At 46.6% G+C, this 22,297-nt stretch overlaps 1 protein-coding gene across 2 annotated transcripts in view; it reads left to right on the top strand.

Annotated features, from left to right (window-relative positions):
• Nucleotides 1–22,297, top strand: part of DZANK1 (double zinc ribbon and ankyrin repeat domains 1) — a 156,369-nt gene that overhangs the window by 6,864 nt on the left and 127,208 nt on the right. The window contains exons 2-4 of one of the 2 annotated variants that reach the window (XM_040351201.1): nucleotides 8,602–8,711; nucleotides 17,592–17,745; nucleotides 21,067–21,184. In XM_040351201.1, the coding sequence (XP_040207135.1) occupies nucleotides 8,603–8,711; nucleotides 17,592–17,745; nucleotides 21,067–21,184 (381 nt within the window). In that variant the 5' untranslated portion in view covers nucleotide 8,602. Of the gene's footprint in view, nucleotides 1–8,597; nucleotides 8,712–17,591; nucleotides 17,746–21,066; nucleotides 21,185–22,297 lie in introns of both variants that reach the window. The other variant, XM_040351199.1, reaches the window with a different exon arrangement.

The raw sequence follows: 22,297 nt of genomic DNA, 5'->3' as shown, positions 1-22,297 counted from the left end.
ACCGCTAGCGGCTGATACCCGCGGCAATTCCGGCGGTATAGCGCCACTATTTTTAGCGGCGTTATACCGCCACCGCAGCTCCCGCCCCAGTCTGAAAGGGGCCTAACTTTCAGTTTTTTTTTTACCACATAACATTCAGTATTTTTTTTACCGCATAACATTAGGGTTTTTTATTTATTTTTTCACATAACATTCAGGTTTTTTTTTTTACCACATAACTTTCAGGGTTTTTTTTTTACCACATAACATTCAGTTTTTTTTTTTACTGCATAACATTCAGGGTTTTTTATTTTTCCACATAATATTCAGGTTTTTTTTTTACTACATAACATTCAGGTTTTTTTTTACTACATAACATTCCGGGTTTTTTTTTACTACATAACATTCAGGGGTTTTTTCCCCCCACATAACATTCAGGTTTTTTTTTTTACACACATAACATTCAGTTTTTGTTTTTACACATATAACATTCATTTTTTTTTTTATACACATAACATTCAGTTTTTTTTTTTTTTTACACACATTCACCTCCTAGTCCTACCATTTCCAAAAGGCATTGGCAGGGAAAATAAAATCTGACAGTCACCACAGCTGTGCCGCTCTCCTCTCCTCAGAGTGACTGACTCCACCTCCCCAGGAGCAGGGAGCTTCAGCACTTAGCCGCTCGTGGACTACAGCTCCCATAAGCATTAGCGGCGGTCGTCTCACTGACGTCACCTGACGTCTGACTCACTACTGCTACATTGTCAATGTTCAGCGCCGCGGGCGGATACTCGAAATTCCGCCGCGGCGGCCATTGTTCCGTTTAGGAATCGCCGATGCAAATAGAAACTCCATGCTTCCAAAGCACTAAAAATGCATAGGTGTGAATCCAGCCTAAAAGGCCCCAGTACTCTGCTGAAGAGAAATACTTGCGCTGCGGCTGAAAATATTTTGTGCTCAGCAGTGCGGATCCTGACCTCTCGGGGGCCCCAAGCACAATTCTACTAAGGGGCCCTCTATCTGACCCGTGATACCGTGAGCTATGTAAACCATTTGCCATTGCCACATGACATTCAGGGTTTTATTTTACCACATAACATTTAGTGTTTTTTTTACCACATAACATTCAGGGTTTTTTTTTTTTTACCACACAACATTCAGTTTTTTTTTTTTTTTTTTTTACCACATAACATTCAGGGTTTTTTTTTTTTTTTTTACCACATAACATTCAGGTTTTTTTTTTTACCGCATAACATTCAGGGTTTTTTTTTTTTTTTTTTACATAACATTCAGGGTTTTTTTTTTTTTCACATAACATTCAGGGTTTTTTTTACCACAACATTCAGGTTTTTTTTTTACCACATAACTTTCAGGTTTTTTTTTTACCACATAACATTCAGTTTTTTTTTTTTTACCGCATAACATTCAGGAGCAGGGAGCTTCAGCACTTAGCCGCTCGTGGACTACAGCTCCCATAAGCATTAGCGGCGGCCGTCTCACTGACGTCACCTGACGTCTGACTCACTACTGCTACATTGTCAATGTTCAGCGCCGCGGGCGGATACTCGAAATGCCGCCGCAGCGGCGGCGGCCATTGTTCCGCTTAGGAATCGCCGATGCAAATAGAAACTCCATGCTTCCCAGCGGGCCCCCCGAGTAAATCCGGGGGCCCTACGCAGCTTGCGTAGTCTGCGTATAGGGCGGATCGGCTCTGGTGCTCAGGCATCCAGCGCTGTCACATGGGAGACTGTATTCATCCCTAAGGGCTCATTCATACAGGTTGGGCCAAATAAAAAGAGGGGCATGCAGACCCTTCGGGGCTGTACACAGCCCGTGGCAATAATTAAACCACATATCGCATATGGTGCCAAACATGGCCAATATAAGCATATAGGGTTGCGCTGCAGCTGCGTTCAGTGCATGTGGTTGGGGCACAGTGGTTAAGCCTTCTTAGAGTTAAAACAGCAGGTGAGGAGGTGACATATTGCCTCCTCACTGCCTGTGAAATGCAAGGGCTGCCACATGTCAACTAGCTCTCAGTAAGCTCCAAGTCAAAGCTTGCTTACATAAGGCTTCTTCTCCTTACCTGGAACAGAGCGCCAGGAGAGTAAAAGGAAGGTGAGAATTAGAATTTGCTGCTGGTGGTGGTGCCGCTGTTTCAAGCTGAACTGCAGGAAACCTAAAAATCAAGGGTGTAAGTGGTTCTAAAGCCTTAAAGGGGTTGTAAATGTTTGTGTTTTTATTTTTTTATCTTTTTTATTAAATAACCATTACCTCCTCTGTGCAAGGGTTTGGCACAGAGTGGCCCCAATCCCTCAGCGGCGCTCCTGGCTCCTCTCCGCATCAAGTGCCCCCCCTTGAAGAGCCACATTCCAAGGGGCCACTGATTCCTGCTGCTGCGTTAATTGACACAGACAGCAGGACTCTGCCCTGCCCCCGGCTCCCATGTCACTGGATTTGATTGACAGCAGTGGGAGCCAATGGCTGCTGCTGCTATCAATCTATCCAATGAGGACCCGAGACAGCGGCTGGAGCTGCTGGGCTCGTTTTCATCACTGGAAAGATCGGGTTCAGGTAAGTAAAAGGGGGGGTTAAGGTTTTTCATTCTAAGCATTGAGGCATTATGCTGCAGCTCGCCCCCAGAGCCCCCCCCTCTTTTTTTTACCTGAGCCCAATCTGATCCAGTGATGTGCACAAGAGCAACAGCTCCTGCGGCTGTCTCACTCCTCATTGGACAGATTGATAATCAAAAGCTATGACACAGGAGTGCGGGGCAGGGCAGAGTCCTGCTTTTGGTGTCAATAGACGCAGTAGTGGGACTCGGGAGCAAGCACACACGGGTTCCCCCATGGAAAGTGACTTTCCATGTGGTTATCCACCGAAGAGCCAGGAGCGCCAGCGGGGGACCCGAGAAGAGAAGGTTTGGGGCCGCTCTGTGCAGTGCCAATGCACAGAGCAGGTAAGTATAGAGATGTTTGTATTTGTTTTATTTTTTATTTCCTATAATCAATTTTAAAGGAGAAGTGCCAAAGCTCATTTGGCTGTATGTCTCCTGTGGATCACAGGAGCGCAGTGCGTTCTGCACTCCCATGACCTGTTTTTAGCTGACAGCAGGCTGACATCACAGAGCTGGTCCAGGCTCAGGCAAGATAGTGACAATGAAGTCGGGATCTGCCCACATGCCTGGACAGGCATCCGGGTCAGCCTCTCAGCGAACCACTGAGAGCCTGAGCCAGCTGCTCCCACCTCCTCCACAGCCCAGCACTCCAGTGAGCAGGGGGGGGGGGGGGGGCAGAGCAGACAGCGGTGACTGACATTCACCAGCTCTCTGTTCCTGCTGCAAAGCATCAAAGCCATGGCATGTGTACACCCCGGCCCTTGCAGCTTAAAGGAGAATGGTTGGGAGGGTTCAGCCATGTGCTTTGCCACCCCCAACTGCAAGTGTATATGAGCCCTAACTCTGGCCCTGAGCCCAAGGCATCCTTTAGTTTGGCACAGATCATGTGTCCCTGTAGAGGAGATTTTTTTCTCTCTTCCTGTGTGACCACTGGAACAGGAAGTGATCATAAGCTCCCCAGTAGGGACACAGCATTCAATATCAGACAGCTTTAAAAACACTTTACTCATAGCTCCCAACTGTCCCTGATTTTGAGGAACTGTCCCTGATTTGGAGCAATGTCCCTCTGTCCTCCTCATTTGTCCCTCATTTTGGTCCGATCTATATAGTTGTATATAAAAAGCACTTTGTATCTATGCAAAAGTGTTTTCCAGCATAAACCTTTCATCTGATTTCTAAATTGCTGCATTTTTTAAATTTCAAAAGCCAATTTAAAGGAGAAAAAAAGCACTTTTGGGTTTAACCACTTAAGACCCGAACCAAAATGCAGGTAAAGGACCCGGCCAGTTTTTGCGATTCGGGACTGCGTCGCTTTAACTGACAATTGCGCGGTCGTGCGACGTGGCTCCCAAAAAAAATTGGCGTCCTTTTTTCCCCCACAAATAGAGCTTTCTTTTGGTGGTATTTGATCACCTCTGCGGTTTTTATTTTTTGCGCTATAAACAAAAATAGAGCGACAATTTTGAAAAAAAATCAATATTTTTTACTTTTTGCTATAATAAATATCCCCCAAAAATATATAAAAAAAACGTTTTTTTTTCCTCAGTTTAGGCCAATACGTATTCTTCTACCTATTTTCGGTAAAAAAAATCGCAATAAGCGTTTATCGATTGTTTTGCGCTAAATTTATAGCGTCTACAAAATAGGGGATAGTTTTATTGCATTTTTTTTTTTGGCGGCGATCTGCGATTTTTTTCGTGACTGCGACATTATGGCGGACACATCGGACAATTTTGACACATTTTTGGGACCATTGTCATTTTCACAGCAAAAAATGCTATAAAAATGCATTGTTTACTGTGAAAGAGACAATTGCAGTTTGGGAGTTAACCACTAGGGGGCGCTGAAGGGGTGAAGTGTGACCTCGTATGTGTTTCTAACTGTAGGGGGGCGGGGCTGGACTTGTGACGTCATTGATCGTCTTTCCCTATATCAGGGAACAGATGATCAATGACAGCGCCACAGTGAAGAACGGGGAAGCTGCTGTGTTTACACACAGCTCTCCCCGTTCTTCAGCTCCGGGGACCGATCGCGGGACTCCGGCGGCGATCGAGTCCCGTGGTCACGGAGCTTCGGACCGGGTCGCGGGAGCGTGCCCGACCCACGGCTGGGCACTTAAAGAGGACGTACAGGTACGTGCTTGTGCCCAGCTGTGCCTTTCTGCCGACGTATATGTGCAGGAGGCGGTCCTTAAAGCGGGGGTTCACCCTATATAAAAAAAAAAATTTTTTTTTTCCTCTAGCATTAAATTCGGCATAGTAGCGCGAGCTACAGTATGCCTGTCTGTATTTTTTTATCCCCGTACTCACTGTGCTATTGTACATTGAAGATTCCGACTCCCGCGGGGAATGGGCGTTCCTATGGAGAGAGAAGGTGATTGACGGCCGGCCCTGGCACGTCACGCTTCTCCGGAAATAGCCGAAATAGGCTTGGCTCTTCACGGCGCCTGCGCATAGCCTGTGCGCAGGCCCCGTGAAGAGCCGAGACCTACTGCGGCTGTCTTCGGGGAGCGTGACGTGCCAGAGCCGGCCGTCAATCATCCTCCCTCTCCATAGGCACGCCCATTCCCCGCGGGAGTCGGAATCTTCAATGTACAATAGCACTGTGAGTACGGGGATAAAAAAATACAGACAGGCATACTGTAGCTCGCGCTACTATGCCGAATGTAATGCTAGACTGTTGTTAAGGAGGGTGAACCACCGCTTTAAGTGGTTAACCAATCTTGTTTTTTGTACAATTTTCCTTTAAGGGGGTGTGGCAAGGGGTGTGTCTTATGCTTGCATTCTTTTGCTGATAGAAGTCCCTCAGAAAGTTGGGAGGTATGCTTCACTTAGCACAGTAGGGAATGGTTAGAACTACTGTGACATTTCCATTGCCATCTACGCACTTACTAAAGCATACATTACAAGGAATGAGAGGAAATCTCCCAAGCAGAGACACAGGCTGCAATAAAAACCTGACAGAGACCTTAACCCTTCCTATATTTTACATTGTTCTTTAAGCAGTTGAACGGACCAATCAAAATACATTTCTTGTTTATTTTATCTTTTGAAGAGCATGATGCTGGTTGCTTGGCTGCATTAAGCTGACCATTAACAGTGAGCTCATGCTTACACAATGGATAATGCTCCAATACTTCCATAACTACTGCATAAGTCTACAGCTATTTCTATGGGTGTGGTGCTGTGCAAACATTTACACAGTGCATTTTTATTAAGCTCTAAATGTCATCCATTCTCTTCACGTAATACTTTGTGTACCCATTTTTATTAATTTATCCAGAGGAGACAAGATGATTAAAATAAATGCATGGCAGAGGAAAAACTGACACAAAATGACTTTCAGTCTGCCTAAAACATACCTATTATTTGAATGCTTACATATGGACACATTAAATCCTGTCCTGACTCCTGATGAGTTGATACAGGGCCAGATTCTCAAAAGAGATACGACGGCGTATCTCCAGATACGCCGTCGTATCTCTGAGTCTGGGCGGTCGTATCTATGCGCCTGATTCTTAGAATCAGTTACGCATAGATTTCTATTAGATCCGACCGGCGTAAGTCTGTTACGCCGTCGGATCTTAACTGCATATTTACGCTGGCCGCTAGGGGCGTGTACGCTGATTTACGCCTAGAAATATGTAAATCAGCTAGATACGCCCGGCCGACGCAGTACAGATACGCCGTTTACGTTAGGCTTTTCCCGGCGTAAAGTTACCCCTGCTATATGCGGCGTACCAATGTTAAGTATGGACGTCGTTCTCGCGTCGAATTTTGAATATTTTACGTCATTTGCGTAAGTCGTCCGTGAATGGGGCTGGACGTCATTTACGTTCATGTCGAAACCAATACGTCCTTGCGGCATACTTTGGAGCAATGCACACTGGGATATTCCACGGACGGCGCATGCGCCGTTCGTGAAAAATGTCAATCACGTCGGGTCACAAGTTATTTACATAAAACACGCCCCCCTGTTCCAAATTTGAATTAGGCGGGCTTACGCCGGCCGATTTGCGCTACGCCGCCGCAAATTACAGAGCAAGTGCTTTGAGAATACAGCACTTGCTCGTCTAAGTTGCGGAGGCATAACGTAAATCGGATACGTTACGCCCGCACAAAGATACGCCGATCTACGAGAATCTGGCCCACAGTTTTTATATCCACCATACTTTAAAGGAGTTGTAAAGGTACAGTTTGTTTCCCTAAATAGCTTCCTTTACCTTAGTGCAGTCCTCCTTCACTTACCTCATCCTTCCATTTTGCTTTTAAATGTCCTTATTTCTTCTGAGAAATCCTTTTTAGATCTTTCCCGGATGCGTTTCTGCATGCACAATTTTTATTTTATTTTTCTGTACTGGGGTCAGTACAGATCTGTGCAGGAAAAAAAGCAGCATGTTGTACTTTTTTTCTGGAAATGAAAAGCACTGCATTGGTGTGATCTATGCAATTAGAACCCATATAACCTACTTTCCATGCTCTGCACAGCATGTGGTGTGAACGGGCCTTAGGGCTCCAAAGTTGCACGACTTCCAGTGCAACTTTGGAGTGTGACTTTAATGCAACTTTTGGTGTGATTTTTGATTCGACTTAACATTCTATGGTTTAAAGTCACATCAAAAGTCTCGACCAAAGTAGTGAGGGCACCTTTTCAAAGTCACTGCGACTTAAACTTGGGTGCCATTGAAAAGAATGGTGTGTGATTTGTCATGTGACTTTGATGTCCAAAGTCGCATGACAAATCGCACACGTGTGAATGGACTTTAGTCACGCGGCCGATCAAATCCTTTCCTTCCAATCTTTAGGATGAAACAAACACAAATGTACACAAATCTGTTGCACATTACCAATTGTGACAAGAAGTCAGGTAAATCTGTGGGTGTTGTCACAGACGGGACATACATTTCTGCCTTGTTTAGACAATACACCAATTGTTATTAGGCGTCGGCTGCAAAAGTAGTCAGAAAAGGTCTAAGGGCGTTGGAAAACTTCAGCTGTTCAGAATGAGGCAATTAAGGCCTCTATAAGTAATCCAGAGGATTACCACTGATTTGCTGCATCCTGAGTCTTTCTGAGTGAAGGAGAGCAGTAGCTGAAAGTCTTCTGAGGAGGTGAGGAGGTGATTGATTTTTCTGTGTGATAAAAATCAAAAGACTATTGTTTTTCTGCCGTATGACCAGCAGTGTCTGCCCAGCACTAGGCTGTGCAAGACTCCTTAGATAGGTTCCTGTGTGGTGAAGGTAGATGCCCCAAGTGGCCAGGGTTTATTTTATGTTTGTTTTTGTTTATGCTGTTTGGATGCTTGCACTTGTTTCCAGCAAGATGGAAGAATAAACCAAAATCTTTGTTTTCAACCGTCTTCGACTGCCTGTCTGTATAAATTCAGTGTGTAGTGAACCCATCCAGGGGGTCACACACCCCACTACCGAGCTAACCCCTTACACAATAGACAGATGTCTACAGAGAATTTATGACATTCTTTAAGAATTCCTCTAATGCCCCGTACACATGATCGGATTTTCCGTCAGAAAAACCTTGGATGGTTTTTCCGACGGAATTCCGCTCAAGCTTGGCTTGCATACACACGGTCACACAAAAGTTCTCAGAACATACTGTACAACACTACGGCGAGCCGAGAAAATGAAGTTCAATGCTTCCGAGCATGAGTCAAATTGTTTCCGAACATGCGTCGGAATTGCTACAGACGATCGGATTTTTCGATAGGATTTTTTTCCATTGGAAAATTTGAGAACCTGCTCTCAATCTTTTGCTGACAGAAATTCCGACAGCAAAAGTCAGATGGAGCATACACTCGGTCGGAATTTCCGTTCAAAAGCTCACATCGGAACTTTTGCTGGCAGAATTTCCGATCGCGATAACGGTCTGAATTGAAAGAAGTGATGTATTTACAGCCTGCACCCATTCCTCTTCTTGTATTATTATTCATTTCTGTCAGTTTGTTACACATGGCATACTAAAGTTGTTCTCTCCTGGCATAGAAAGGATGACCGCCGGCTCCATCTGTGTACCGCAGATTATACCGCTTCGCGTTCCTATTCCCGGGAAAGGAAAATATGAAGTAGACACCAACACACCAATTGATATCAAGTCAGGTATGGCAAAAAAAAAGACACCTACCTTCATTTCATATGAACAATTATTATTGTTGCTTAAAGTATAACTAAAGGCAAAACGTTTTCTTTAGTTTTGGATAAAATGGAGATGGATTAGAACCTCTGTCAGTTTTTATTGCTGTCTGTGTCCCCATTAGGGAGATTCGCCCTCTCTATTTGTCCTGTTTACCATCATGAATACAAGTAAAAGAAAAGAGAAAATCCCAGCAAACAAAGGGAATCCCTTTGGGGACCCCCCAGGTGCTCAAACACACACACACACACACACACACACACACATTATATATATATATATATATATATATATATATATATATATATATATATATATATATAATTTCTCTTATCGTCCATGGACGGACACAGCTCCTTAAATCTTGACAAGTTAAATACATGTTACATTAACAGAGTTGAACAGCCCCGCCCAGGGGGCGGTCCCTCCAGACATAACTCTCCTCACTGCAGCTTGCAGCCTCAGTTTCGTTCTGCCTAGCAAGGAGAAGGACGTATGGCTCCCTTTGGGCCCAGCGCCCTGAGGAGAAATTTTATTTTATTTTATTTTATTTTACTTTTTCTTGAAGAATCTTCTTTCAACTGTCGGCTGAGAGACAGGCTGGATAATATAGATCCTTGTAGTCTACTCAGTCCGACCAGCAAGCGTGAGCACACCTTTGCAAAGAGGCTTGGTCTGCCACGCCGTACCCCATGACTCCTGGGGGGGGGCGGTGAGCTTTGCTCCGAGGTCCACATATGACTGGGCTGTGGTGTTGTCTCACTCACAGTGGACCGGGACGACAGCTACCTCCATTTCGGTTGTAGTTCTGTCAGGAATGCGTCAGCGAGTCCTCGCTTGGACGGGTAAGTACAGTCCCTCCTGCTTCGGTGGGTTGGTACGGCTGGGCATTCCTGGGGTTCGGGGGTCCCTTCCCCTTACTTCCCTGCTCCTTTCCCTTGCTGCATTGCTAACATTGCCACTGTCAGGGGGGAGGGGGCCTTCCTGAGGGGACTGTTATCTGGCCTGTGTTTTTTTCTTTTTTGTATTGGGCTTTCCTGTGAGGTAAAAAGCCCTGTGATGAGCACAGATGTTTATGATTATACTTCAGCAGACGCTGACTGATTGGTGACACCTGTAATGGTTTTGCTTTTTATGCTGTATCTGTGTCTTGTCCTTAAATAAAACAGCCCTAGGAGGCTTTTCCTGTTTAAACACAGGTCCCTGCAGAAGTTACCTCACGGTTCTTTTCCTCACAGGCAGCGCTGGGCAGTCTCCTCCTGAGGGAGTCCCCTGGTTACCCCTGGTCAGCGCAGCAAGTGGGTGAGAGGCCCCGAATAGGACTCTAGGAGCTTTTGTTTATTTGTATGGACAGGTGTGCATATTATAATACACACTATGTAAATATCTGGAGTCAGTCAGTATCTGGGTCCTTCCCCACATGCTGGTGGTGGCAGCAGATGTTAGCACCTGGGATTCCCACAGAGTTTTTATTGTTAGTCCTGGACACAGTTTGTGCCAGGGTGGGGGTGGACTGCGGGCGGGCGGTAAAAGAGTGCCCCCTTCCCCCGTTATCCCCTGGGGAATGCTCTATTATGAAGCCATGGACCAGGTACCTAGTTAAAAAAAAAAAAAGAAAAGCAGAATAAGGCATTTATGGGTGCGCTTTTTACTGCTGCAAGGCACTCTCCTAAGCTGCATAGTGCAGCTGGGTTTCCGCCGAGGGCTCGGTCTTTTTTGGATCACACAAATCAGACCGCTGTGAGGGTTTTTTCCTTCTGTGCCCTTCTTTGATAAATTCTGAGATGCGGATTGAGAAAAGCCGCTGAGGGCTTTTGTAGTCCCTCACCGCCGGGCGGGAACCCCCGCTTGTATGGATCTGACTGATAGAAGATCCGAAGTACTGACCCGTTCCATGTTTACCATGCTGGGGTCTGGCTTGCGGGCCTATTATGGCCACTACACTAGGGTCTCATTCGACGCTGGCGCCATTTTTTGGGAGGTTTTTCAATTACATTGAAAACTCCCATTGGCGCCCATTTTGTCGTAGCCGCGCTATGGCGCAGCTTACATTGTGCCGGCCATTTTCCTGTGGCCGCGTTCTGAACGCTCGGCGGCCATCCTGGAGTAGTCCTGACCCCTAGTGCTCTATACAACTCACAGAGTGAGCATTTTGCACCAGACAGTGGAGGAGCACCGACTCTCTCCTGAGGTTATTAGCCTAGCGGACCAGCTGGTCCAGGGCCTCATATAGGTCTGTGATGCTTCATTGAATGCTGCGCCCTTGTTATCCAGGGCGTCTGTTTCAGAATGGTTTTATGCACACGGTGGTGTAGTGCTTAACTCCATTACTTGGCAGCAAAAAAGTCATTGGTTCGAATCCGCACACTGACGCCAATCTGACTGGAGCTTGCATTGTCGCTCCCTGTGTCTGCGTGGGTTTCCTCCGGGTACTCCGGTTTCCTCCAAAGACATGTGTGCATACACCTACATAGTATACATACACACTGTGGCCCAGATTCAAGAAGCACTTGCGCCCGCGCAACCATAGGTTGCGCGGCGCAAGTGCTTACTTGCTCCGGTGTAACGAGTGCTCCTGATTCAGGAACCTCGTTACACCGAATGCAGCCTAGGATCTGACAGACATAAGCCTCCTTATGCCTTCACATCCCAGGCTGCATTCTTGCGTTGGCCGCTAGGGGGCGCGGCCATTGTGATCGGCGTATAGTATGCAAATTGCATACTACCACCGATTCACAAAAGTTGCGCGGGCCCTGCGCACGCAAGGTACGGAGTTTCCGTACGGCGACTTTAGCGCAAGGTTGCTCCTGCTATAGCAGGGGCAACCTATGCTAAAGTATAGCTGCGCTTCCCGCTCGTGAAATTTGAATTTCACGTTGTTTACGTAAGTGATTCGTGAATGGCGCTGGACGCCATTCACGTTCACTTAGAAGCAAATGACGTCCTTGCGACATCATTTGCCGCAATGCACGTCGGGAAAGTTTCCCGACGGAGCATGCGCTGTTCGCTCGGCGCGGGAGCGTGCCTAATTTAAATGATTCCCGCCCCCGGCGGGATCATTTACATTAGGCAGCCTTACGCCCGGCTGTTTAGCATATCGCCCGCGCAATTTACGGAGCTACTGCTCCGTGAATCGCTGGGCAAATCGAAATATTTGCGTGGGCGCAGAGAAAAATCTTTGCTCTTTGCCCACGCAAATATTGCTCCATTCTACCTGAATCTGGGCCTGTGTGTGTGTATTATTTAGGGGCAACCCTCCCAGGCCGTCAAAGGCCCAGCTGGGGGACTAATCTGTCCCTGGGTGCATAAGCCGATCACGCCGGCACCCAAATCCTGCCAATTTATATAGCCTTCCCTCCCTGTCTCTAGGTGGGAGGGGCGGCTTGCAGGTTCACAATTCAGTGAAACCTCCCTGCTCTCCGACTAGTGGGTCTGCGAGGTGGTCTCTTCGGAGTACTAGATAGGGTTTCCTCCTATCCACAGAACAAAGTTCTGTCCTTGTGTCTTCCTCTCCCGGCCCGTCGGTCTGCCTTGGGCAGTGTGGGATTTGCTAAGCTGCGAGGTAATTTTACCTTTCCTGCAGGACGAGAGTTTTGGGGTTTTCTATGGGCCTCAGGCCCTAAATACCTTTGTGAACTTCGGGTAGTTCCGCATGGAATCCATTTGTTCGGTGGTAGCTGCGCTTCATCCGGGGGATGTCCTGACGTCCTCGGACATCAGGGACGCATACATGCATGTCCCGTTTTGCACATGTCAGTGTTTTTTTCTGTGCTTCGTGATGAGAGAAGGGTCTCTGTCAGCCTGTGGCCCTCCCTTTTTCATCTGGCGTCAGCACCATGGGTTTTCAGCTAGGAGCTCGCACTTATTTGAATTTTGTTGGGACAGCGAGGCTTTGCCTCATTGGCTACTTGGACGACTTTCTTCTGAGAGCAGCTTCTGTCTCCGACCTAGTGGATGGGTTATTCCCATTCAGACCCTCCAAAGATTCGGGTGGATGTTAAACGTTTAGGCCAGAAAGTGTAGCTCAGTGGCAGCAAGCCTGCCCTCCATGTATGCGACCCAGGGTTCAAATCATGGGCATGCTAGGTTCCGACTCAGCGTTGGAGTATCTAGTGTTGATCCAGACTCCTCAGTGGCAAAGGTCCTTCTTCCCCTGGAGAAATTGCAGACTCTTCAGTCTGCGGTGAAGGTATTGGCATCACGCAATCGGTCTTCTCTCCGGGCGCCTGCTGGTTCAGGGTCTGTGGGTAGCCTCCTTCAAGGCGGTACTGTATGCCCAGTTCCACACCCTGGTTTTCCAGGGGAACTACTGTCCTGGTGGTAAAAATCTCTTGTCTCTGAAATCATTAGATTCCTGTGCGCCACCTAGTCAGAGTCTCTCTGAGTTGGTGACAGAGATTCCCGACTCTTCAGTCCGGGAAGTTGTTTCTTCCTTCCAGTGGTCGGTGTTTACGACGGATGCCAGCTCACGAGTTGTGAACCTGGGGGTTCACAAAACTGTGGGGTCCAGTCGGCCCTGAGTCGCTGGACTTGCGTGGACCTATGACCACACCTCCTTGAATGTGTCTGGTCTCGGTAGCTACCCAGGGTCGGGCCTGGCTAGTGCCTTGTGGGAGACCGCCTGGGAATACCAGGTGCTGTCTACTGTTCATTGTCCTACTATTTTAGGCGATCAGGCTATGCTTCTCCTTGTGGTCGACCGATCTGGTTTCAGCCGGACAACGCCACGGCCGTGGCTTCAGTCTACCATCAGGTATGCCGGCAGGCGGACTACTGGAGTCGCCAGATGCTGGACCAGGGCGACTGGTCTTTGTGCTTGGGGTGTTTCGGCTCCCTTGCAGGAGGTGAGCCTCACATGGCATGGATCTCCTGGCTGCTTTTCTCCCCTGCAAAGGGCGTCAAAGTTAGTGGCCAGGTCTAGTGATCTTGTACAGACGCGTCAGTCGCACTGGTGGCCCTGTGTTGTCTGTATCAGTGATTTTTTGCCGTTCCTCCATGGTAGTTGCTTCCTCGGCCGCTCCACAGAGTGGAGGCTGAGGAGATCCCGATGATTCTAATCGCTCCAGATTGACCTCGGCGTCCTTGGTACGCTGATATCGGGCGCCTGGTAGCGGAGGCACCCTGGCGGTTGCCAGGGCAGGAGGTTCCTGTCTCAAGGTCCCATACTTCCTCCTGTTGTACAGTCACTGACTTGCTCAACATGGTTATTGGAAGCCAGACTTTAGGTGACCGGGGTCTGTCTGACTCGGTCATCTCAACAGGGCACCGTAGTCTTCTTCCGGAGGATCTACCATCGCACCTCTCTTGGTGCGAAGGGATGGAGTGACGTCCACGGGCGTACTCTCGGTGTCCAGGGTCCTGCTGTTTTTAAAGCTTGGATTGGATCTAAAAATTGCTTAAAGCACCGTTTGGGGGCAGATTTCAGCCTTGGCTGTGTTCTTTTAGTGGTCTTTTTGCGGCACGTTCTCTGGTGGGTCCCCTTTTTTTGTGTGCAGGGGGTTTGTCATATACTTTCCCCTCTTGGCCCATCTCTTCCCCCATGAGTTTTGACTCTGGTGCTCTCGGTTCTTCAGGAACCTTCCTTTTGGAAACATCGGAGAGATTTTCTCTTGACACTATCTCAGAAGGTGGCCCCTTTAGTGGCCTTTACCTCTGATAGAGGGGTTTCTGAGTTGGCGGTCTTGTCTGCAAGCCACCATGCTTGATCCCCCATAAGGATTAGGTGATGGTGCGCCCGCGACCTTCCCTTCTTCCGAAGGAGGTTTCGGCCTTTCATACTTTAGGCATGGTACGCGCTTTGCGGGTATACCAGCCTACTACGGCTCCATTTCGGAGCTTCTGACTCTCTTTTGTGTCGGTGTCTGGTCCACAAAAGGGCCTAGCGGTCTCGTCGACCACCATTTCTCGGTGGATCAGGCAGGCCGTCATACAGGCCTATGCTCCTAAGGGGCGGGCCCCCCTTTCCGGTAACGGCACTTTCGACCAGGGCAATTGGTGCTTCCTGGGTTTTTTTTTTTTCCCGACAACATGCGTCGGTCTCACAGGTGTGCGAGGCGGTGATTTGCTCGTCCATTCACACTTTTTCCAGAATTTACATGGTTGCTGTGAGTGCATCTTATGATTTTTTTTTTCAGCCGCTAGTTTTTGCCGGCGGCTGTTTAAAGTTGCACCTCCTCCGTTGAGGAGCTCTGCTTGTTTTGGGGTGAAGTTAAAATTGTTTTTACTGATATATTTCCCACCCTTCGTTTTTTGACACTGCTTGGGGACGTCCCACTTGTCAAGATTTAAGGAGCTGTGTCCGTCCATGGACGATAAGAGAAAATAGGATTTTTTGTACTCACCGTAAAATCCTTTTCTCTGAAGTCCATGGACAGACACAGCTCCCACCCCTCCTTTTTAGGTTTGTACTGCTTGTTACGAACTGAGGCTGCAAGCTGCAGTGAGGAGGGTTATGTCTGGAGGGACCGCCCCCTGGGCGGGGCTGTTCAACTCTGTTAATGTAACATGTATGTAACTATTTAACATGTTTCTGTCTAGTCCTCTCCTGTAAACAGGGAACATAACCCCACTTGTCAAGATTTAAGGAGCTGTGTCCGTCCATGGACTTCAGAGAAAAGGATTTTACGGTGAGTACAAAAAATCCTATTATATATATATATATATATATATATATATATTAGGGCTGCGGAAATTAACGATTAATTGTTCGATTAATCGTTAATTTCTTTGATCGACTAAAATATTTTTGATCGACGATCCGCGGAGTGAGCTCCGCGGTCTCGCCCATAGGAAAGACCGCGGCTTCGGCCTAGCTCCGGAGCCGCGGCCATCTTGGTCCACCCGGCGGCAGCCAAGTAGCGGCGCGCTGACGTCATCATCACCCGCCCGCCTGCTTGTATTATCTTCCCTTGCGCACGTGTCCATCAGCTACTCTGCGGACCGGTCTGTAGGTAAGAGAGGACGACAACCATCCTTTATATTAAAGCATGGGGGCATATGTGTATGTAAAGCATGGGGGCATATGTGTATGTAAAGCATGGGGGCATATGTGTATGTAAAGCATGGGGGCATATGTGTATGTAAAGCATGGGGGCAAATGTGTATGTAAAGCATGGGGGCAAATGTGTATGTAAAGCATGGGGGCAAATGTGTATGTAAAGCATGGGGGCAAATGTGTATGTAAAGCATGGGGGCAAATGTGTATATTCTTGCAGTATGGGGGCAGATGTGTATATTAAAGCATGGGGGCAGATGCTGTAATATACACATCTGCCCCCATGCTGCTGTAATGTACACATCTGCCCCCATGCTGCTGTAATGTACACATGGGGGCAGATGTGTATATTCTTGCAGTATGGGTGCAGATGTGTATATTACAGCATGGGGCAAATGTGTATAATCTTACAGCATCAGGGCAAATGTGTATAATCTTACAGCATCGGGGCAAATGTGTATAATCTTACAGCATGGGGGCAAATGTGTATATTCTTGCGTTAATTAATCGAAATTAGTCGATTAATCGATTAAAAAAAAAACGATTAATCGAACACAAAAATTTTAATCAGTAACAGCCCTAATATATATATATATATATATCATTACTTTTGGTCCCTTAAAAACTGGGAGGCACATATACAAACTGTTGTCATTCCTACACCGTTCACCTGATTTGGATGTAAATACCCTCAAATTAAAGCTGAAAGATCGCAATTAAAGCACACTTTGTTCGTTTCATTTCAAATCCATTGTGGTGGTGTATAGAGCCAAAAAGATTAGAATTGTGTCGCTGTCCCAATATTTATGGACCTGACTGGATATATAAACACACACATACAATACAGTGGATGGTGTCAGTCAGTAGAGCAGTTTTTTTAAAACATTTTTTTTAAAAGCCACATTGGGGGGCTTTGGTAAAATATCAGGATGTCTCACTTTTTAGACAAATAAAGGCACTGAAGACAGAGATTCCCCAGCTTCTTCCTCTACAGCCTCAGCTGCACTGGACTGTGAATGAATGGGAAGTGCTCTGTGCTGAGCAGCTTTTTGTTCATTCACAAACTGAAGGATAGTAAACAAAGCTTACTATGCTTAATTTATGAATTTACACAATGAGTGTTCGGTACCACTGTGTCCTTCAGAAAACGGAAGGGGTTGCTGAATTACATATTTACTGGCCCCTTGCTCACTCTACATCCTGAAATAATACCTGGTGGGAGCAGCTGGTGGGAGAGGAGAGGATGGGAAGCCAGCAGCACTGCGGAAAGGGGAGGGGGGGGGCCGAGAGAGCACACAGGGGACCCAGGCAGAAAGAAGAGGAACAGGGATAGGAGAGGGCAGCATATACTGCTACTGATCCCTTGTATTTTCCTCCTGTGGCAGCTGAATTCCGGCGGGAGGGAGAGGAGGAGAAGCCTACTTTCAGCTACTGTAGGAGGAAAATACAGATCAGTTCCAGTAAAAGCCACCCCCTTCGCCCCTTCTGTCCAGATTCTGGGGTCGGCAAGGGAGGTTCACAGCCTACCCATCACCTGCCCACGATCCATGAGTAGATAACAATCGACTGGTTGCCGACCCCAGATTAGGGTGTGTCCAGGCGCACCTGGCACAGGGGGTGCATGCCTATGCTCACTTACTTACTAATTGTATTTAAAAAATCACATTTATTGACATATTAATGATCACACAGCTGCATTAACATGCATCTTTTATATTAGCCTAATTCTGCTTTAAAACAACAACAGTATCCATTAGTCAAACTAGAGCCCCATTGGATGAATTGTGGTTGCTAATGTTAATGGTTAATACAATGACATATCACCATGATGATTTATGACTTCCATGTGCAGATTCCCCAGATGTCTCCATATTCTATACACTGGACGGAAGCAAGCCAGATTTGCTTAAAAAGATTGGCCACATAGAAAACACCACTTTAAGATATCGAGGTCCATTTACATTGCCGGATGGGAAAATCACTGTTAAGGCCGTGGCTGTGAGCAGGTAAGTGAGCCGTGTGAATGATTATTGTTATAATAAGGACTTGTAGGATGACTATCGCTTGTTCCCCGTACTGATTCTGTAGGGTCAGTCTGTAGCTGCCATTTATCTAAGGCTAGGATTCTCATTGGAGCCAATGCAAAATACACTTTGTACATACAGGCCCGGATTCACGTAATAGATACGACTGCGTATCTCCAAATACGCCGTCGTATCTCTGAGTCTGAGCAGTCGTATCTTGGCGCCTAATTCAAAGAATCAGTTACGCCAGAATTTGTATAAGATACGACCAGCGTAAGTCTCCTACGCCGTCGTATCTTAACTGCATATTTACGCTGGCCGCTAGGGGCGTGTACGCTGATTTGCGCCTAGAAATATGTAAATCAGCTAGATACGCCAATTCACGAACGTACGCCCGGCCGTCGCATTACAGATATGCCGTTTACGTTAGGCTTTTTCCGGCGTAAAGTTACCCCTGCTATATGAGGCGTACCAATGTTAAGTATGGACGTCAAGACCAGTGTCAAATTTTCCGTTGATTACGTCGTTTGCGTAAGTCGTTCGGGAATAGGGCTGTGCGTAATTTACGTTCACGTCAAAAGCATTGGCTTTTTGCGGGTTAATTTGGAGCATGCGCACTGGGATACTTTCACGAACGGCGCATGCGCCGCTCGGAGAAAGCATAATTTACGCGGGGTCACATACATTTACATAATACACGCCCACATCTTCCACATTTGAATTAGGCGGGCTTACGCCAGCCTATTTACGTTACGCCGCCGCAACTTTGCTTTGAGAATACTGCACTTGCTTGTCAAAGTTGCGGAGGCGACACAGTACCTGTTTATAGGGCACATTAAAGTATAACTCCAGCCAAAACATCCAGTTGGTTTCTTCATGCAACTCCGGTTTTCCTTCCTCCATTTTTCACACATCAGTTCCTGTTTTATGTTTTCAAGGCAGCCAGGAGGAGTTCAAAAGGTCTAAACCTGAATATGAGCTTTATTGGTAAGAATGTATTCCTGGAAAATAGCCGCGTGATGTGTCATAGTATAGCAAGTATTGGTTGTGTCTGCTAAAGAAAGTAGCATTTGGTGTGACAAAATATTTTTGCGTTCTTGTTGTTCCATATTTTATTACCGTGGTCCATACACAGATTTATTAATGCCTTTTCTAGTGGTAATTTGAGTATCAAGAAATGTAATTAAAATCCCTGCATAACTATTGGTACAAGGTTTATTGCAGTGGTCTCTAAACTGTGGCCCTTTACTTGCCTTTAAGTGAACCTTGGGATACTATTCCTCCCATTGACACCAACAGTGGGACATAATTCCCCCTTCGAGCATCAACAATGGGGTATTATTTCTTCCACTGACACCAATGATGAGGCATAACTTCTTCCTCTGACACCACGATGCGGCATTTTTTCCCCCACTGACACCAACGATGGGGAACTATTCCCCCACTGACACCAACGATGGGAAACTATTCCCCTCACTGACACCAAAGATGGGAAACTATTCCCCTCACTGACACCAACGATGGGAAACTATTCCCCTCACTGACACCAATGATGGGAAACTATTCCCCTCACTGACACCAACGATGGGAAACTATTCCCCTCACTGACACCAACGATGGGGAACTATTCCCCCACTGACACCAACGATCGGGAACTATTCCCCCACTGACACCAACGATGGGAAACTATTCCCCTCACTGACACCAACGATGGGAAACTATTCTCCTCACTGACACCAACGATGGGAAACTATTCCCCTCACTGACACCAACGATGGGAAACTATTCCCCTCACTGACACCAACGATGGGAAACTATTCCCCTCACTGACACCAACGATGGGGAACTATTCCCCTCCCCTGACACCAACGATGGGGAACTATTCCCCCCACTGACACCAACGATGGGAAACTATTCCCCTCACTGACACCAACAATGGGAAACTATTCCCCTCACTGACACCAACGATGGGAAACTATTCCCCTCACTGACACCAACGATGGGAAACCATTCCCCTCACTGACACCAACGATGGGAAACCATTCCCCTCACTGACACCAATGATGGGAAACTATTCCCCTCCACTGACACCAATGATGGGAAACTATTCCCCTCACTGACACCAATGATGGGAAACTATTCCCCTCACTGACACCAACGATGGGAAACTATTCCCCTCACTGACACCAACGATGGGAAACTATTCCCCTAACTGACACACACCAACGATGGGAAACTATTCCCCTCACTGACACCAACGTTTGGGAACTATTCCCCCCACTGACACCAACGATGGGGAACTATTCCCCTCACTGACACCAACGATGGGAAACTCTTCCCCCCACTGACACCAACGATGGGGGAACTCTTCCCCCCACTGACACCAACGATGGGGGAACTCTTCCCCCCACTGACACCAACGATGGGGGAACTCTTCCCCCCACTGACACCAACGATGGGGGAACTCTTCCCCCCACTGACACCAACGATGGGGGAACTCTTCCCCCCACTGACACCAACGATGGGGGAACTCTTCCCCCCACTGACACCAACGATGGGGGAACTATTCCCCCCACTGACACCAACGATGGGGGAACTATTCCCCCCACTGACACCAACGATGGGGGAACTATTCCCCCCACTGACACCAACGATGGGGGAACTATTCCCCCAACTGACACCAACGATGGGGGAACTATTCCCCCCACTGACAACGAAGATCACAGCCACCACTGTTTGTTTACATCTTGGCCATGCCTGCAGCCTGGGGACACAGCCCCATAGAAGTCTATGTGCTGTACGCTATCTCTGCACATGCGCAGAGCTCTGAGCAAGGATTGTGCACGCTCCTGTGATGTTGGGGGGTCCTAAGACTGGCTCAACCTAAAAAACAGAACAGAGCCGTGCAGAATAATGGTAATTTTTTTGGAAGGCTATGGTGGGGGCAGAAATGACCTACAGGTATGACAGATAAAATAATAAAGACTTTTAAAAGCTACTTAATTTGTTACCTACTGTGGCTTCTTGGCTGCACAGGCTAACCCAAGCGTATCTAAATCCAAAACCAAAACTTTAATATTAAATTTAATGTTAAATATGCCATAGAAAGTTTTTCATTATATATGTTTGAAAAGTTCCAAAAATATTGTTTTTCTGCTTAGATACACTATAATGAAAATAATCCAAACCAATATGATTTATAAAAACTTCTGTTTAGTGTATATTATATTATCATAAAATGCAATTTCCTCTGCTATCTGCATGAATCACGTCTGACAGTTTTGTCATTTATTTAATCTGTAGAGACAACAGAGAAAGTGGCATTGTGACCAAAGTGTTCAGTGTGGAGTATGTTCCTCCAGAGATCGAGTCATCAGATGAAGATAACGATGAAAACTTCCTGAAAGAGCTCTCCAAACAGGTAACATAAAATATGCTGCTTGCTTCTTGTTGGGTGTACCAAATGAAATGATGCCGAGATTGCCGACCAGTGACTATGGTGTATTTGGAGGGTATATACTGGGACTTTTCAGGTGCAAACAAACATACAGTGGTGACTTTATTGGTAATTGTCACATCCTTATGGGGTTTTTTGTAGCGCAATTGTCCAATTGAGCAGAATTGCCATGCACAATAATTGTTCAAATTTGTCTATACATGACATCCTAGTGAGACTCCATAATTGTTAGATCTGCTGAGATTGTACTGTAAAGCCTCGTACACGCGATCAGTCCATCCGATGAAAAGGGTCCGAAGGACAGTTGTCTTAGGTTAACCGATGAAGCTGACTGATGGTCCGTCACGCGTACACACCATCGGTTAAATAACCGATCGTGTCAGAACGCGGTGACGTAAAACACAACGACGTGCTGAAAAAAACGAAGTTCAATGCTTCCAAGCATGCGTCGACTTGATTCTGAGCATGCACAGGTTTTTAACCGATGCTTTTGCATACTAACGATTGGTTTTGACCTATCGGTTAGCAATCCATCAGTTACATTTTAAAGCAAGTTTGCTTTTTTTTAACCGAAGGTTAAATAACCTATGGGGCCCACACATGATCGGTTTTGACCGATGAAAACGGTCCGTCAGAGCGTTCTCATCGGTTTAACCGATCGTGTGTACGCGGCCTCAGACTGCTAATTGACACATCAATATGGAAGAAATCAAAGTTTTAAATCAGTCTCAATATGGGATCTTTTAAAAAAAAAAAAAACGAATGGACCATGCAGGGGCACCCCTCTAGCACTCCGGTATTACGAAGAACTAGTACATTTTATATTTTTATATAATTCCAATGGAAAATTGTGCTTGTTCTCATATTATGCATTCACGGAAAAAATTCTTATAATTCCGATTGTCTGTAGCAATTCCGACGCACGCTCGGAAACAATTTGATGCATGCTCGGAAGCATTGAACTTCATTTTCTTGGCTCAGCGTAGTGTTGTACGTCAGAGAACTTTTGTGTGACCGTGTGTATGCAAGCCAAGCTTGAGCGGAAATCCATCGGAAAAACCATCCAAGGTTTTTCCG

Source organism: Rana temporaria, chromosome 4, assembly GCF_905171775.1.
Source record: "Rana temporaria chromosome 4, aRanTem1.1, whole genome shotgun sequence".
Lineage (NCBI taxonomy): Eukaryota > Metazoa > Chordata > Amphibia > Anura > Ranidae > Rana > Rana temporaria.
This window is presented reverse-complemented; position numbering and strand designations above follow the sequence as displayed.